Source organism: Heteronotia binoei, chromosome 7 (genome assembly GCF_032191835.1).
Source record: "Heteronotia binoei isolate CCM8104 ecotype False Entrance Well chromosome 7, APGP_CSIRO_Hbin_v1, whole genome shotgun sequence".
Taxonomy (NCBI): Eukaryota; Metazoa; Chordata; class Lepidosauria; order Squamata; family Gekkonidae; genus Heteronotia; species Heteronotia binoei.
In genome coordinates, this window is record NC_083229.1 from 60765084 (window position 1) to 60780691 (window position 15608).

General features: G+C 43.1%; 1 protein-coding gene across 2 annotated transcripts in view; it reads left to right on the forward strand.

The window, feature by feature from the left end:
• LOC132575182 (aspartyl/asparaginyl beta-hydroxylase-like) overlaps positions 1–15608 on the forward strand; it is a 172213-nt gene that overhangs the window by 44316 nt on the left and 112289 nt on the right. For both annotated transcript variants that reach the window (XM_060243715.1, XM_060243716.1), the window contains exons 12-13: positions 1624–1674; positions 8505–8549. In XM_060243715.1, the coding sequence (XP_060099698.1) occupies positions 1624–1674; positions 8505–8549 (96 nt within the window). The remainder of the gene's footprint in view (positions 1–1623; positions 1675–8504; positions 8550–15608) is intronic.

The window sequence follows — 15608 nt, forward strand, 5'->3', positions numbered from 1 at the left end:
TGTTTCTCTGTTCAAATAACCATAGATCAAAAAATAAAACTAAGTATAAATGTGAGGAATATTGAGAGATGAGGGATACTGCACCATGTTTCACTTTTATGAATTTACATCATAATGAAATGGTTTGAGAAAATTCTATAATAAAGAGAAAAGAACTATGGACTATACTACTGTATTTGAAAGCATTTGGAAAACTCTCAGAGAAGTACAGAGAGCTGTTCCTATTGGTGGCAGAGGATAGGACTCACAATAATGGGTTAAAATTACCGGTGGAAAGGTACCATTTGGATATTAGGATTTTTCTTTTTAACGGTAAGAGTAGTTCAGCAGTGGAACTAGCTGCCTAGGGAGGTGGTGAACTCCTTTTTACTGAGGAGACTGAAGTTGGTTCCTTATTCCCAGTTCCTTATTCATTCCTTATGCATTCACGCTGCCCCATGGTGCAGAGTGGTAAAGCTGCAGTACTGCAGTCGGAGCCCTCTGCTCACGACCTGAGTTCGATCCCAGCAGAAGCTGGTTCAGGTAGCCTTCTATCCTTCCGAGGTCGGTAAAATGAGTACCCAGCTTGCTGGGGGGAAAGCGTAGATAACTGGGGAAGGCAATGGCAAATCACCCCGTAAGAAGTCTGCCGTAAAAACGTTGTGAAATCAACGTCACCCCAGAGTCGAAAATGACTGGTGCTTGCACAGGGGACTACCTTTACCTTTTTATGCATGAATTAAACCAAAAACAATGAGGAGAATTTGAAAGCTCTGAAGCCCAAAATACGGTCTGGACCACCATATATCATACATCCCCATGTTCAGGGGACTCTCTCCTTCTAGGGGACATGTGCTGGTTCCTGATTCAAAGACTGGTTCTGATGCCAGCAGCTCCAAAGAAGGCTGCCCCCAGGACAATCACACAGACAGACACTGGGGCCAAGATGTACCCCAAAACAATCTTTGGACCACCCCAAATGTCACATCCCCATGCTTGGGAGACTGTCCCCTGCAAGATGACATACAGTGGTGCCTGGTCCAGACACTGGTTACAGCACCACAAACTTTCTTTGGAGTACCACCAAGAGACCTGTGTTTCAGAGGAGATTTGAATAAGGAGCTGGACTGACTTTTTGTCTTCTGCACCCTAAAATAAGTTTTGGACTGGCATGTGTCACCCCACTCCCACCCTCTTGGAGGATTGGCTACATTGGGGGGGGGCGCTAATATGCAAAGGAGTTCCTGCTCCAAAAAAAGCCCTGATACTTATGCTTCACTCCAGATTTCTGCTATTCTAATTCTATTAGTTTGCTTATTGGATGTCCCATCTTATTACTGTATTGATTTATTCTATTTAATTTGCCTCAAATCTCAGTGAGAAAGGCTACTATAAATAAGATAAATGAAAATAAATAAATATTGGTCTACATAGCTGGATTAAAGATAATAGTTATTGTTGAACTCTTAAAACCTGAGGTGTAATTGAAATAAAATGCTGCTCTTTTTGGCAAGAAGAAATGCTGATATAATCTGTAGTATGGATTAAACATTTGTTTAGCTAAAATTATTGAAAATACACATAAGGATAAGCTCATTGTAACTACAGGGTTAATAACGCTCCTTCATCTTTTGTTCACTGTAGATGAGGGAGAACATGAAAAATATCGTGTGGATGGTCAACCTCGTGAGACAGGTTTGTAAGATATTTTCTTATGCTAATCTTGTACATTTCAATTTAACAGGTGTGCACTTGGTGTCAAGCATGCGGGTTCAATGACGAGTCGAAGTTGATACAAAGACTACGTTTATTGATAGATCGATACTTTCTGTGTAACAGATTCTTGAGAGTAATGCTGCATATACGTTGATACAATACTTTTAAAGCTTACTTCAAAAGGATTCCAAAGGATGGGGGTGTGGGGTAGCTCCCACACATAAACTATCATAAATTTCTACATTCTCACAGTGTTATCAGGACTCTGTCCTTGCTTTCCCCAGATGTGTCACACTCCCTACCAGGAATGCATGGGAAGGTGCTGATTACTTCTTCTCAAGTTAGTTTCATTTCTCACTACTTCTACATTCTAGGCAATAAAGCAAGAAGGCAGGAGGGAAAGAATAACAAAGCTAGCAAAGCTGGGTCCTCTATGATACTTCACAGACCAGTGTTAGGCAGGAACCTATAACAATCAATTATCAATGGAATTTCACCATGCTTGACATTGGGTGTGACCAAATTTGGTTTATTAAAGCATGCAAATTATTTTTTCTGTTTTCTGTGCACTACAGTGTGCTTGAATAGAACTCCTTTTATAAACAAGTTTTCTGAGAAACTGGAGTGCATACAGCAGTCCATTGGTTGTTCACAAATCTCTGATCTTTTAGGGAGTCATTTTTGCAGCCTAGCCTAGGATATTGGGGAGATAATGTCCCTTGAAGAATGCAGGAATGCAAGAATCCAACTTTCTGTCTTAAGGAAAGTGATGGTATTGAAGAAAATGCATGCAGTTGACCCTTGACATTATCTGGGGTTCCATTTCTCAGTCCTGGCTTTCTCAGTCCTGGCCCCAACCTGGTGGAATCAGCTCCCTATTGAGATCTGGGCCCTACCTGGCTTATTAGCCTTCCGTAGGGCCTGTAAAATAGAGCTCTTCCACCAGGCTTTTAGCTGAGGCTGCGGGCGTCTATTCATGATCTGGTTGGCCTCCCTGGCCAGCATTGTCATCTGTGCTAGGAATTGAATAAAAACTGCCATCCCTATGAGATATCATGATGTGAGATGGCTAGACTGGCAATATGTGATGTCATGGTAATCTGAGTGCTGTTGAGTTGTCTGTTTTAAAATGTTTTTATTGTATTTTATTGTTTTATTATATGTTGTACTCCGCCCTAAGCCCCATGGAGAATGGGCAGAATAGAAATGTACTAAAATAAATAAATAAAATAGTAAAACCCATTAATATGGGGAGGCAGGGGAAAGGCCCTGATCTCTTCACCCACCACATTCCACTCATGGAGGGCAGACAGGGTTGACTGCAGCATATTCATTCATTCATTCATTCATTCATTCATTCATTCATTCATTCATTCATTCATTCATTCATTCATTCATTCATTCAATGTATAAATTGCCTATTCCCCACAAAGTATGGCTCTGTGTGATGTACCACCTTTGAAAGCAGTTAGTTAATGTTAAAAGCAGAAGACCAAAAAAGATGGCTACATTGTTTCAGATGGCATCAGTTATTCCTTTGCTAAATTGCTCTGGACTGTGTCACTGACTTGCAGGCAGGTGAGGAAAGGGCTGGAGCAAACATGGAGGAAAAAAGGAAGAAAAAAAGAGGAGGGTGCTCGCTATGATGGAACCATTGCTGTCCTCAGCCAAGGCCTGGTGGAACATCTCTGCCTTAAAGGCCCTGCAGAATTACATTAAGTCCCACAAGGCCCTGGTGGTATTTGGAAGAGAGTTCCACCAGGTCAGAGCCAGGGCCAAAAAAATCCTGGCTCTGGTTGAGGACAGCTAAATATCTTTAGGGCCAGGGACCACTGGTAGATTATTTTCCGCAGAGCATAATGTTCTGGGGACATACCAGAAGAGGCAGTCCCAAATATATGCAGATGCCAGACTGCTCACGACCTTTAAAGGTCAAAACTAAGACCTTGAATCTTACTTGGTATTCCACTGGGAGTCAGTGTAGCTGGTTCAGCACAGGTTGTATATGTGCTGTCTGTAGTGTTCCTGTCAGGACCCATGTCACTGCATTCTGGACCAGCTGGAGCTTCTCTGTCGATTTCAAAGGCAGCCCAGCATAGAATGAGTTATAGTAGCCTAGCCTGAAGGTGACTTTTGCATGGATTACAGTAGCTAGGTGGGGTGCAACAGGAAAGGAGCCAGTTGCTGAGTTTGACAAGGGAGAGGGACGGTGGCTCAGTGGTAGAGCATCTGCTTGGGAAGCAGAAGGTCCCAGGTTCAATCCCTGGCATCTCCAAAAAAGGGTCCAGGCAAATAGGTGTGAAAAACCTAAGCTTGAGACCCTGGAGAGCCGCTGCCAGTCTGAGAAGACAATACTGACTTTGATGGACCAAAGGTCTGATTCAGTATAAGGCAGCTTCATATGTTCACACATGGAAAAACACCAACTTGGCAATATTTGTGACCTGGGCTTCCGTTGTCAAGGAGGCATCCAGAATCATGCTCAAACGCCTGACAGATTGCACTGGTACCAGTGGCATCCCATCAAGAGTGGGAAGTCTGTGCCCCAGCCCAGAAGCCTCCCAGCCACAGAACCTCCATCTTTACCAAATTCAGTCTTAGCCTGATCTTTTTTAACCACCTAACCATGGCCTCCAAACCCTTGACCAGATGTTCAGGTAGTACCTGGGTGGCTGTCCAATAACAGATATAGCTGAGTGATCAGCATACTCATGACACCTCAGCCCGAAAGCCACATCAACTGGGCAAGGGGGCACATATAGATGTTGAATAATATCAGAGAGAGGATTACTCCCTGGGGAAATCCACACATCAGGGGATACCCAGGTGACACCCTCTCCCCTAGCACCACCTTCTCTTCTCAACCATGAAGAAATGAGGTAAATCATTGTAAGACCCCACCCCACACTTTGGCAAGGTGGTGAGTCAGAAGTTCATAGTCAATTGTATTGAAGTCTGCTGTGGGATCTAGCAACAACAGCAGCGCTGACCCACCTTGATCCATCTGACAACAGAAATTGTCTGTCAGGGCAACCAGCACCATGCTATAGCCAGGGTGGAAGCTGGACTGGAATGGATGCAGTGCCAATGTGTCATCCAGAAAACTCTGGAATTGCTCGGCAACTGCTCTCTCGAATCATCTTTCCGGGAAATGATAAATTTGAGAATGGGCAATAATTGGATCCAAATATGGCTTCTTCAAGAGTTGTACTACCACAGCCCCTTGAATAGAACCCTGTCTCCAAAGACAGGTTAATAATGTCTAGCAGAGAGCCCTGTATCCTCTCATGGCCATCTTTAATTAGCCATGAGGGACACAGATCTAGGAGACATGTGACTGGCCTAACAGCACCCACGATCCTGTCAACATCTGCAGTAGATAGGAAGCTGAAGCTGGCAAGGACTGTCAAGGACAAAAGTGGCCAAGGGGCAGGGCAGGCCCACTAGGCAAACTAGGCGGTTGCCTTGGGCACCGGGAGGAGGAGGCGCCGAATTGAGTTCCCCCCCAGTGCCCATGACAGCTGCCTAGTTTGCCTGCCTGCCTCTCCCATCACCACTGCCACTACCACCACCTGCCCCCTCCCTTCCCTTGCGCTTTGCCCCCCCCAGCACATTCAGAGGAGCGCGCCGATGCTAGGCCCTACCGGCTTCGATGCGACCGGCACACCATCTAATGCTTTGAAGTGTGCGCGGGAGAAGGCTTTGCTTCCCCTCACTTCCAATTCTAGGAAGAAGGGTGGAAAAGCCCTCTCCTGCGCGCGCTTTAAAGCATTAGATAGTGCACCGCTGGCATCAAAACTTAGTGCGTTCTGATGGGGGGAGGGATGAAGGAGTGCTGGGGAGGGAGGGAAGGCGGGCGGCGGGGGGGGGCCGTGGCAGTGGTGGTGGGGCAGTGGGCAAGGAGCCTACCTGGGACACCATGGGCCCTAGAGCCGGCAATGCCAAGGCACCTCCAATTCACTTACTGTATCAACATTTGTGGGGAGGTTGTGGGGAATGACAAGATGTGACGGAATTGGAAGGGTTAATAGAAAAGCTAAGGACTCAGGGGGTCTGAGTCATGTGATCTGAGGGTGGGGGCCGGAGTGCTTGGAACTCTCAGAATGAGTGAGTGACAGATAACGGCTGGAGAGTCAACTGTCAGAGGGAGACAGTGGAAGTGGGCAGTAGATGGTCAGCAGGAGTGCTGAAGAGAGAGCTGATACAGAGAGCTGTGAAGAGACTTCTGGTGAAGTGAAGCTCACTGTTAGCTCTGTGAAGACAGCCAGGTGGCTGAGAGTGATAATCGAGTTTCACAGTGAAAGACCTGCGTGGTCACAGAAATATTTACACTACTCTTAAGATGTGGGTCTGAGGGAGGCAGGAGGGCTGGGAGCAGACACACCGGTCGACTCAAGAGACCAGACACATAAAGCCCAAGAGGCCAACCTAATTAGAGTTTGGAGAGTGAAGAATATAAGAACTGTGGACCCTGAGATACCTCATTGAACCTCTGTATTGTAAAGTCTGAACTGTTTAGCAACTGTTATTCATCCAAGATACAAAATAGCCTATGTAAATACATCCCTTCCCCCCAGCTGAAGACTGTGTGTAAATAAAAATCTGTGGTTAACTGTTAAGTTCTTTGGTGCCTGAGTATTTGGGAATCAGCAGCAAAACAGCAGTGGTCCCCTACATACATAGTTATCCGTCTATCTGATAACAAAAGAAAACCCCGAAGAGACTAGAAATCCTTATTATACCCACCCCCTTTAATCAGTAGTTGTGAGGTAACACCAGAAGGAAGAAACAAAGTCTGCAAGAGGGGCGGATCGCCATAAGTCGCCTTAAGGGGTGCAGGGCGGTCATACAAGACTTTGTCTGCAAAAATGCTCGCAAATGCTTAGGAGGTAATGAACAAATTTCTAGTTTTTTGGGTCCTCTCAGTGAGGGACATCAGAGATCTAATTACCATTGTTGTGCAAGTCATGCAGAAGTAGCTATCTCACCTTCCCAGCTTGGGCAACTCTAGGGCTTTTTTTCTGCCGGAGCCCACAGGAACAGAGCTCTGCCTGGGCTGGCCAGGGCTCTGGCTGGCCTGACCCACCACGCAGCAGCTACGTGTTCCCAGGCCAGGTGGTGTGGCCTAATATGCAAATGAGATCTAATTACCATTGTTGTGCAAGTCATGCAGAAGTAGCTATCTCACCTTCCCAGCTTGGGCAACTCTAGGGCTTTTTTTCTGCCGGAGCCCACAGGAACAGAGCTCTGCCTGGGCTGGCCAGGGCTCTGGCTGGCCTGACCCACCACGCAGCAGCTACGTGTTCCCAGGCCAGGTGGTGTGGCCTAATATGCAAATGAGCTCCTGCTGGGCTTTTTCTACAAAAAAAAGCACTGACAAGTCACATGGCAATGCTGCAACCAGTTGCTTGAGGCCACATGACCTGGTACCAACCATACAACTCACCTAACATGTCATATTATGTCATTGGGCTGTGGACCACAAATTGCAGATTTATATCCTGCCCTTCTCTCTGAATCAGAGACTCAGAGCGGCTTACGATCTCCTTTATCTTCTCCCCCCACAACAGACACCCTGTAAGATGTGTGGGGCTGAGAGGGCTCTCACAGCAGCTGCCCTTTCAAGGACAACCTCTGCGATAGCTATGGCTAACACAAGGCCATTGCAGCAGGTGCAAGTGGAGGAGTGGGGAATCAAACCCGGTTCTCCCAGATAAGAGTCTGCACACTTAACCACTACACCAAACTGTGAATCTGCGAAGGGTGTACTGTAATTACTGATAGTGTTTTTATCTTTTATATTCTTATGACACATATATTAAACATATATAATAGCCTGACACTCCATATTAAGAGCAGAAGCTGGGAAACAGTGGTTCTGGTAAGGAACATTTGAAACTTGCTCAATACTCAATCTGACTATTGGTCCATTTAGTCTTATTACTGTCTGCTCTGACTGGCTGCAGATCTCCAGGCTAACTGGGTTTTTCCCAGCCTGCTACTTTTGATCCTTTGAATTGAAGATGTCAGGGATTGAACTCAGTGCCCCTTGCATACAAGAAGAACAAGACTGCAGATTTATATCCTGCCCTTCTCTCTGAATTAGACTCAGAGTGGCTTACAATCTCCTATATCTTCTTCCCCTACAACAGACACCCTGTGAGATGGGTGGGGCTGAGAGGGCTCTCACAGCAGCTGCCCTTTCAAGGACAACTCCTGTGATAGCTATGGCTAACCCAAGACCATTCCAGAAACTGTAAGTGGAGGAGTGAGGAATGAAACCCAGTTCTCCCAGATAAGAGTCAGCACACTTAACTACTACACCAAAGCATGGGCTTTCCTAATGAACTACATCTTCTCCTCTTATCTCTCTGGAAATGATTCTTAGATGTTTTTGAAGTGATAGGGTTACTACATAAAACACTTCTATGTGGAAACTAGCATTCAGCCTCCATGTAAGTAGTGATGCTTGGCAATTATACACTGTTTCACTGTCAAATGTCTTGATCCTACTTATGGATTGTTCAGTATGTTGTACACAAACATACTTCTCTTGTAGGGAATTTGTCACATTTGAAGAAAATTCTTATTTCAGTGTATTTGGAATTACATTAATAGTCTTCCCCCCTCTTCTCCGCCCCCCCCCCATATATAGGAGACTTGTCCCATTCAAGTGTCGAATGGAAACTTGTAATGGTCTTGAGTTTTTCCCCAGTGAAGAAAAGATCATATCTTGTCAGATAAATTAAAAAAAGATAAAAATGCCCGTGAAATTGACTGTTAGTAAATGGTACTTTTTTCAATTACAGAAGTTCCTGTTCATACTGAGAGTCATTCAAAGGATAATCTAGTGGGTAAGTCAGTTTACAGAGGGCCTGTTGTTCTATTAAAATTCATTGTTGTTTGTACAAGAAGTCTTGATATTTTAAAAAAGTTGAGAAGAAATGGTGCATTAAGTAGGTTTTAAGACATTATAGCAAAAGGTTGACAAGTACGGGTTGTTCCTTATGGAACAGAAATTAAAAGATTTTTGGACATCCTTTCTTTGATACAGTTAAGAATGTTTATGCAGGTTCCTGCAAAGATCAAACAAACATATTTTTTTGCCATTTCTCCTTAAACTTAGGAGCAGAAAATACAACAAGGACTGTTTAGGGAGTTAACTAGCATATCATTACAAAGAGTAAGACTTGCACAGTTTGTTGCTTAATGAAATTCTATTAACAGTATATTCAGGACAGATAAAACGAAACAGTTCTTTACACAATATAACTGTCTTAAGGAAATTCACTACTGGATCAAATGGATTTTAAAAAGGCAGTAGAAAAATTCATAGATGGTAAAGTCTAGCAAGTGCTACCAGCCATACTAACTCAATGAAGTATACTTCTAAATACCAGCATTGTGGGGGGAGAAGGGCACAGTTCTGTGGGACAGCCAGAAAACCAGAAAAGTTTGACGCAGTATTTAGAATCAGAAAATGTTATAACTAGTTTCTAATACTCTGCAAGCACAATTATACACACACTCCTCATACCATTCTTATCTGGGTGGCCCTGTTGGAGAAGTGCTCTGGGTAGTATCATTGTTAGGAAAATGGATTACTCAAGATCTGGCTAGGAGGATGGAGGAGCTAACTAAAGTCTTCAGCATAAGAATGAAGGAGGTCATCTCTTTGATGCACCTATTTGCCTGTGTTTAGGAGACTCATGATGTTAGAGGAAGGACTGATTCACTTATGATGTTTATACTATTTGGCTCCATAGTGTCTGGTATGGGGTCTGCATCCTTGGAATGTTTCACACTTTGTGTATGTTTCTGCACATGTTTACATATAAAGTATCTTTATTGTCCTTGATAATGGCTGAAAGAGGATCTCTGTGCCCTTTGTCACATAAATACTTGCAAGTGAATGTAAGACCACCCCAATTAGGGGCCACTGATGAAAGAGTGCCAACTCTTATAGGTTTTGATACCTGTTGATCAATTATGTTTCGTGTTTTACTTGTTTTTATGTCATTTGGGATATAAAACTCTTGGCTCCTCCTGTTTTGGGCAGAGAACTCCCTGTTTTTCTGGGGATTTGGTGTTTTACACTGGCTCTCTCTGTTTATTATACACTGGCTCCTTCTGTTTTTTTCTTCCTCATTTGGACTTCAACTGTGTGTTCCTTATTGGGATGGGAACACATGGTCCACAACTCGTGGAACAGTTCACAAGAACAATTGCTAGCTTTGGGACTTCCTAGAAACATTTTGCTGGGTATTGGTACAAACAGGATTCCGACTTGATGGGCTTGATCCAGGACTGTTAAAAACTGGAACCTTTTGCCTCATTACTTCCATGTTGTTGAAGATCCATTAAGGCAGACCCCCTAGTCCACAGGTCTACATTCTAGCACAGCTGTTTACAGAGCCTGACTTTAATAGGTGGAAAGTTCCACCCCTCTAGATCACATGTGTTAATCATCTATTCCACACTGTCGCAAATGTTAGCTTTGAAACGTTGATGTTGATAAATGTAAAGCTGGGAAGTTGTTTTTGTTTCACTTGCACACAAGAATGGTCGCTTGTCAGTGCTTTTTTATATAAACAGTTTTTGGGCAATACTCTAGACACTGTTCCTTGTCATGGAATGGCTACTTCTTATATGCAAAACTTTCATGGCACACTGTTCAGTCATTATTTCAAGCTCTGGAAAACATCACCTGGGCCAGATCATCAGGCCACCTAAGTGATCCTTTAACAAACTGTGCCCAAGCCATTGACCTCTACAATTCTATGTCCAGTGCAGCTGCAGTCCATCACATCAGCCTGACCCAGTCTCATTAACATACAAATTGTAGGACAATATCATAGAACCTCCTCTGTATCGTGATAGTGACTTCTGGGGAAAGAAAGTAACAACTTCATGTGCTATTTCATTCACTGTCCAAGTGCCTTTGGAAACGGTAATCTTGTGACTACAGACACCAAGACCCAGATGGCAAAAAACAGAAGGCAGAGTCTGAGCCCAGTCCTTCCCTTGAGCTTCATTTCAGGGATCTGTACATTAGTGCTGGATTGTGGCTCTCTGGCTGAGCCTTCAAAAATATATCCTGTTTGCAGAAGGGCATGATGGATGCTTTACAGTTCCCACACCTGTGACAAATAATGTCATTATAGAGCTCATCTGAATCAGAATAACTTGTCCAGCTTCATTCTGTCACAGAGTTTATTCTTAGCCAAATACTGAATGGTGAGAGACCCACCTGTACATCTCCACCAGGCTCTGGCTAAAGGAGAACAGAGAAGCAAAGAAGCCTCTAGAACTGTAATAGCCTAGAGCAAGTCATATGTGAAGTATAACCCTTATTAAAAATTTCCAGATCAAATTAGTTTTCTGAGCAACATGCTGCTCCTCCTCCTCCCCCTTACCAGATTCCGGCGTTTCCCTCACTGAATAGTACCTAACATTGTTTCATAGTTAGAACCTTGCATCTCAATGTTAGATGTTGTCTCATTTAGACTCCAGGTTTTGACATTTCATTCTCAGCAGCTATATTCAGATGTCTGTCTTAACTGTGGATTAGGATCCTGGTGTTGGAACAGGCTTTTGTTAGCCTGTGCTTCTGCATTTGTTTGTCACAAACAACTGGAAGTAGTTATTTGGTTCTGAGTCTCCATGTAGGTGAGGCACATTTGCAAGCCTGGCAACAAGTTGGATTCATGCCTCTCTTTACTTAACTGAGATAAGTCAGCCTTAAACTTCTGGTTGCTTTCTTTCCCTGTTTCTGCTGACATTTTAAAAATATTTGCTGCTATGAAACTTTTAAATACTGCTTTATTATGGCATTATTAATAGAAAGCAAGATAGAAAATATCTTAAACTTATATGGACTGCTGCATAAATAAAAGCCAAATAAAGAGGTGGGTGAATGATAGAGGGTTCAAGAGGAGTAGTTGGGGAGTTTAGTCATGTGATAAAAAAGAGAAAGATGATCAGTAGGAGAGGAAGGCAGCCAGAGTATCTTTTTAAAAATAGTTTTGCTTAAAACTGAGGGTTTCAAGTGTGTAAAGACAATGTATTTGGTTGCGGAGGGGGGAGGGCACTGAGCAGTTGAATAATGGTAGGTAGCAGGCCTCAGTTTAACCTCTATGCTTGTAGCCAGTAAACCAGATTTTGTCCTTCTTTCCCTGTTCATCTGAGTATGGATTTTCTAATATTTTTGAAGATGTGATAGATGGGAAAAGGTTCTTCCACTTTCTGTCTGTCACCAATCCCCTGTATGCCTGAAGAAGACCACAGATTAATACCCTGCCCTTATATCTGAATCAGAGTCTCAGAGTGGCTTACAATCTCCTTTATCTTCTTCTCCCACCATAGACACCCTGTGAGGTAGGTGGGGCTGAGAGAGCTCTCACAGAAGCCTGTCCTGTTAGGTGTTTATGCAAAAAACAACAACAACATGGGATCACAGTTCATAATAGAGAAAATACAGACAACTAAACACTGTGATATGCTGGCTAACATATTAGTAAAACTTTTATCAAAAATCTTACGAAACTGTTTGTCACATTAGAAGGAAGTACAATATTACAAAAAAAGTCCATCCAATTAGCACCTCTTTTAGGCTCATTTTATCAAATTCTTTCTCAAGGATATTCCTATACATGTCAAGGTTATCAGACTCCAGTTATATTTCAGTGTATGTATTAGGAGCATATCATTCCTTAACTTCTTCTTAAAACAGATGCAAAAGCCTTCTGGATTTGTCTGGTAAATGCTCTCTGCAACCTCTTTGTTTCTTTCAAAATTATCATCCTGGTGTTTATGCAGAGCAGTTAACAGCCAGTCAGAACCCACTGAATTGGAATGTTGGAAGAGCCAGATGGAAGGGGATGGTGGAGACAAAAATCTGTAAGGACTATCAGTTTGAATTAGATAGCGTTTGAGCCTCCAGGGGATTAGGCTGGGGGAGGGAATTTTTCATATGACTATTTAAGTATCAGAGCCTGACTTTCAGGGAAAGCTGTTTAATTTAGTGAATGCTTTAGGAAGAAACGGTAACTGTCTCAGAGCCTAGTTCCTTAGGAAAGCTGGCTAAAGATTTGGAGTTTTTAGGAGGAACATGATGGGATTCCTAAAATTGTGGAAAAGTCAAATATTTACCAACTCGAGTTTAAAAAGCATGGCTAGTAACTGCTCTCTGAACCCAGTAGTTGTCAACTAAAACATTGTAACTAAACAAGCCAGCAAATGCCACTTGTTACACATAAAGCCTTTTTTCTGAACATTCTTACATCCTTCTGATTATTCTTATCCCATTACACATATAATAAAAAGTTACTGTTTTGTCTTGTTTCATCATGTCTTATGTGAAGCCTAAGGGAGGGCAAGAACATAACTCAGGCAGTACCAGAGGAAAGAACTCTAGCACCATCATAACATAGCTGGCAGCAACACTAATTAAGCTGTAATAAAATTCCTCACATGTACTTAGCTAACTGCATTTAGAAGTCACTCAGATTCAGTTTGTCAGATGGAGGATGGAGTAGAAACTATCATTCTGTCTCTACTGTAGTATCACTTTTTGGAATCACTTCACAAAAGATGATTCCAAAAAACAGATATACCTTGTGTTTTGATTGTTGGTGCTCCCTGCCAGCTGCTTAGCACATTAGCAGTGCTGTTCGGATTTATATTGGCAAAAATCCTTGGTCTCTTTTCTTTCTTTCTTTTTTTGCGGTGTGTGTGTTTGTGCATGCCTGGAAATCATGGCAACTTTTGGCAAGCCCCATTGAGTCATGGAGGACGTTCGGAGAAGTGGCTTGATACAGTCCGCCTCTGGTCCTGGTATTCCAAGGAGATCTCACATTCAAGTACTTCCCAAGGTTGAACCTGCTTAGCTTCCAAGATCTGATGAGATCAGGCTTGCCAGGGCTATCCAGGTCAGGGCAAAAAAAGCCTTGGTCTTATGATGATCTCAGCTGCTGCATTTGCAAAATATGTTTTGGAGGCAGTTAGGGAGAACTCAGTTGGGGAAAAGAGATGACCAAACATGCATGGAGTCAGGAACAAGAGTACCCTGACACGAGCATGTAGAAGTAGAAAAGAGCAAGAATCTAGTAGCACCTTAAAGAGTAACAAAATTTGTGGCAGGGTATGAGCTTTCATGAAAAAATTAAGGTACTACTGGACTCTTGCTCTTTTCTGCTGTTACAGACAGACTAACATGGCTACCCATCTATGATCAATGAACATGTAGAGACTTTTAGGGAGGTATTAAGAGGATTTGGATTCAGAAATAGCTAAATAAGTAGTTATGCATCTTGGTTTGGGAACAAGGGTAAATAGGTTTAGAGCCAGACAGGCTGATAGTCATACATAATGTGAATACTACTATAAGAACATAAGAGAAGCCATGTTGGATCAGGCCAATGGCCCATCCAGTCCAACACTCTGTGTCACACAGTGGCCCCAAAAAAGAAATTTATATATATACAAACACACACACATATATACACACTGTGGCTAATAGCCACTGATGGACCTCTGCTCCATATTTTTATCTAACCCCCTCTTGAAGCTGGCTATGCTTGTAGCCACCACCACCTCCTGTGGCAGTGAATTCCACATGTTAATCACCCTTTGGGTGAAGAAGTACCTTCTTTTATCCGTTCTAACCTGACTGCTCAGCAATTTAATCGAAGGCCCACGAGTTCTTGTATTGTGAGAAAGGGAGAAAAGTACTTCTTTCTCTACTTTCTCCATCCCATGCATTATCTTGTAAACCTCTATCATGTCACCCCACAGTTGACGTTTCTCCAAGCTAAAGAGCCCCCTTTCTTCATAGGGAAAGTGTTCCAACCCTTTAATCATTCTAGTAGCCCTTTTCTGGACTTTTTTCAATGCTATAATATCCTTTTTGAGGTGCGGTGACCAGAATTGCACACAGTACTCCAAATGAGACCGCACCATCGATTTATACAGGGGCATTATGATACTGGCTGATTTGTTTTCAATTCCCTTCCTAATAATTCCTTGCATGGCGTTGGCCTTTTTTATTGCAAGTGGTGTGATCACTTTTACATCTCTCACCAAGTCTTGGGCATTACTTAGGATCAAATCCAGGATCACCCCACCCCTGGTAGGTTCTGAGACCATCTGCTCCACAGCACAGTCATTGAGAGCATCAAGAAACTTAATCTCTTCCTCTCGACCAGAACACATATTGACCCAATCAATCTGCGAGTAGTTAAAATCACTTTTTTTTTTCACGTTTAGCTGCTATCTTTAATCCTTCCATCATATTATTATTGTCCTCTATCTTTTTATTTGGTGGGCGATAACAAACTCACATACCGTATTTGCCGGCGTATAAGACGACTGGGCGTATAAGACGACCCCCCAACATTTCCACTCAAAATATAGAGTTTGTTATATACTCGCCGTTTAAGACTACCCCCTCTTCCGCACACCTTCCACACACTTTCTCCTCTTTGTTCCTGCCTCATCTAGCGCTGGGTGGCAGAGCTTGCAGAGTAGTCTATCTCTAGACCAAATAAGCGTGGCCCTTTTAAGAGGGATGATTTCTCGCCCCCTGAGCTCCCACCCTTAGCCTTCACTGGAGAGGAAGAGTGGCAGAATATGGCAGCTGAGTAGGGAGAAAGTGTTTTGGGAGTTGTACTAGTGCATAATATAAACACAGAAAGCAAGTCCCCACCTGAAGCAATCTTATAGTTAGAACTTCAATAGTACAGAAACAACAGAAGAAGAGGAGGGAGAGTTTAACAAGGAGGAAAGGAAGTTCAAACACAGGCATATTCAGGTAAAATAAACTAAAGTCTCCTGGCCAGTGTGGTATAGTGGTTGCTGGACTAGAATCTGGAAGACTTGAGTTCAAATCCCCAATCTTTCAGGAATTTAATTTG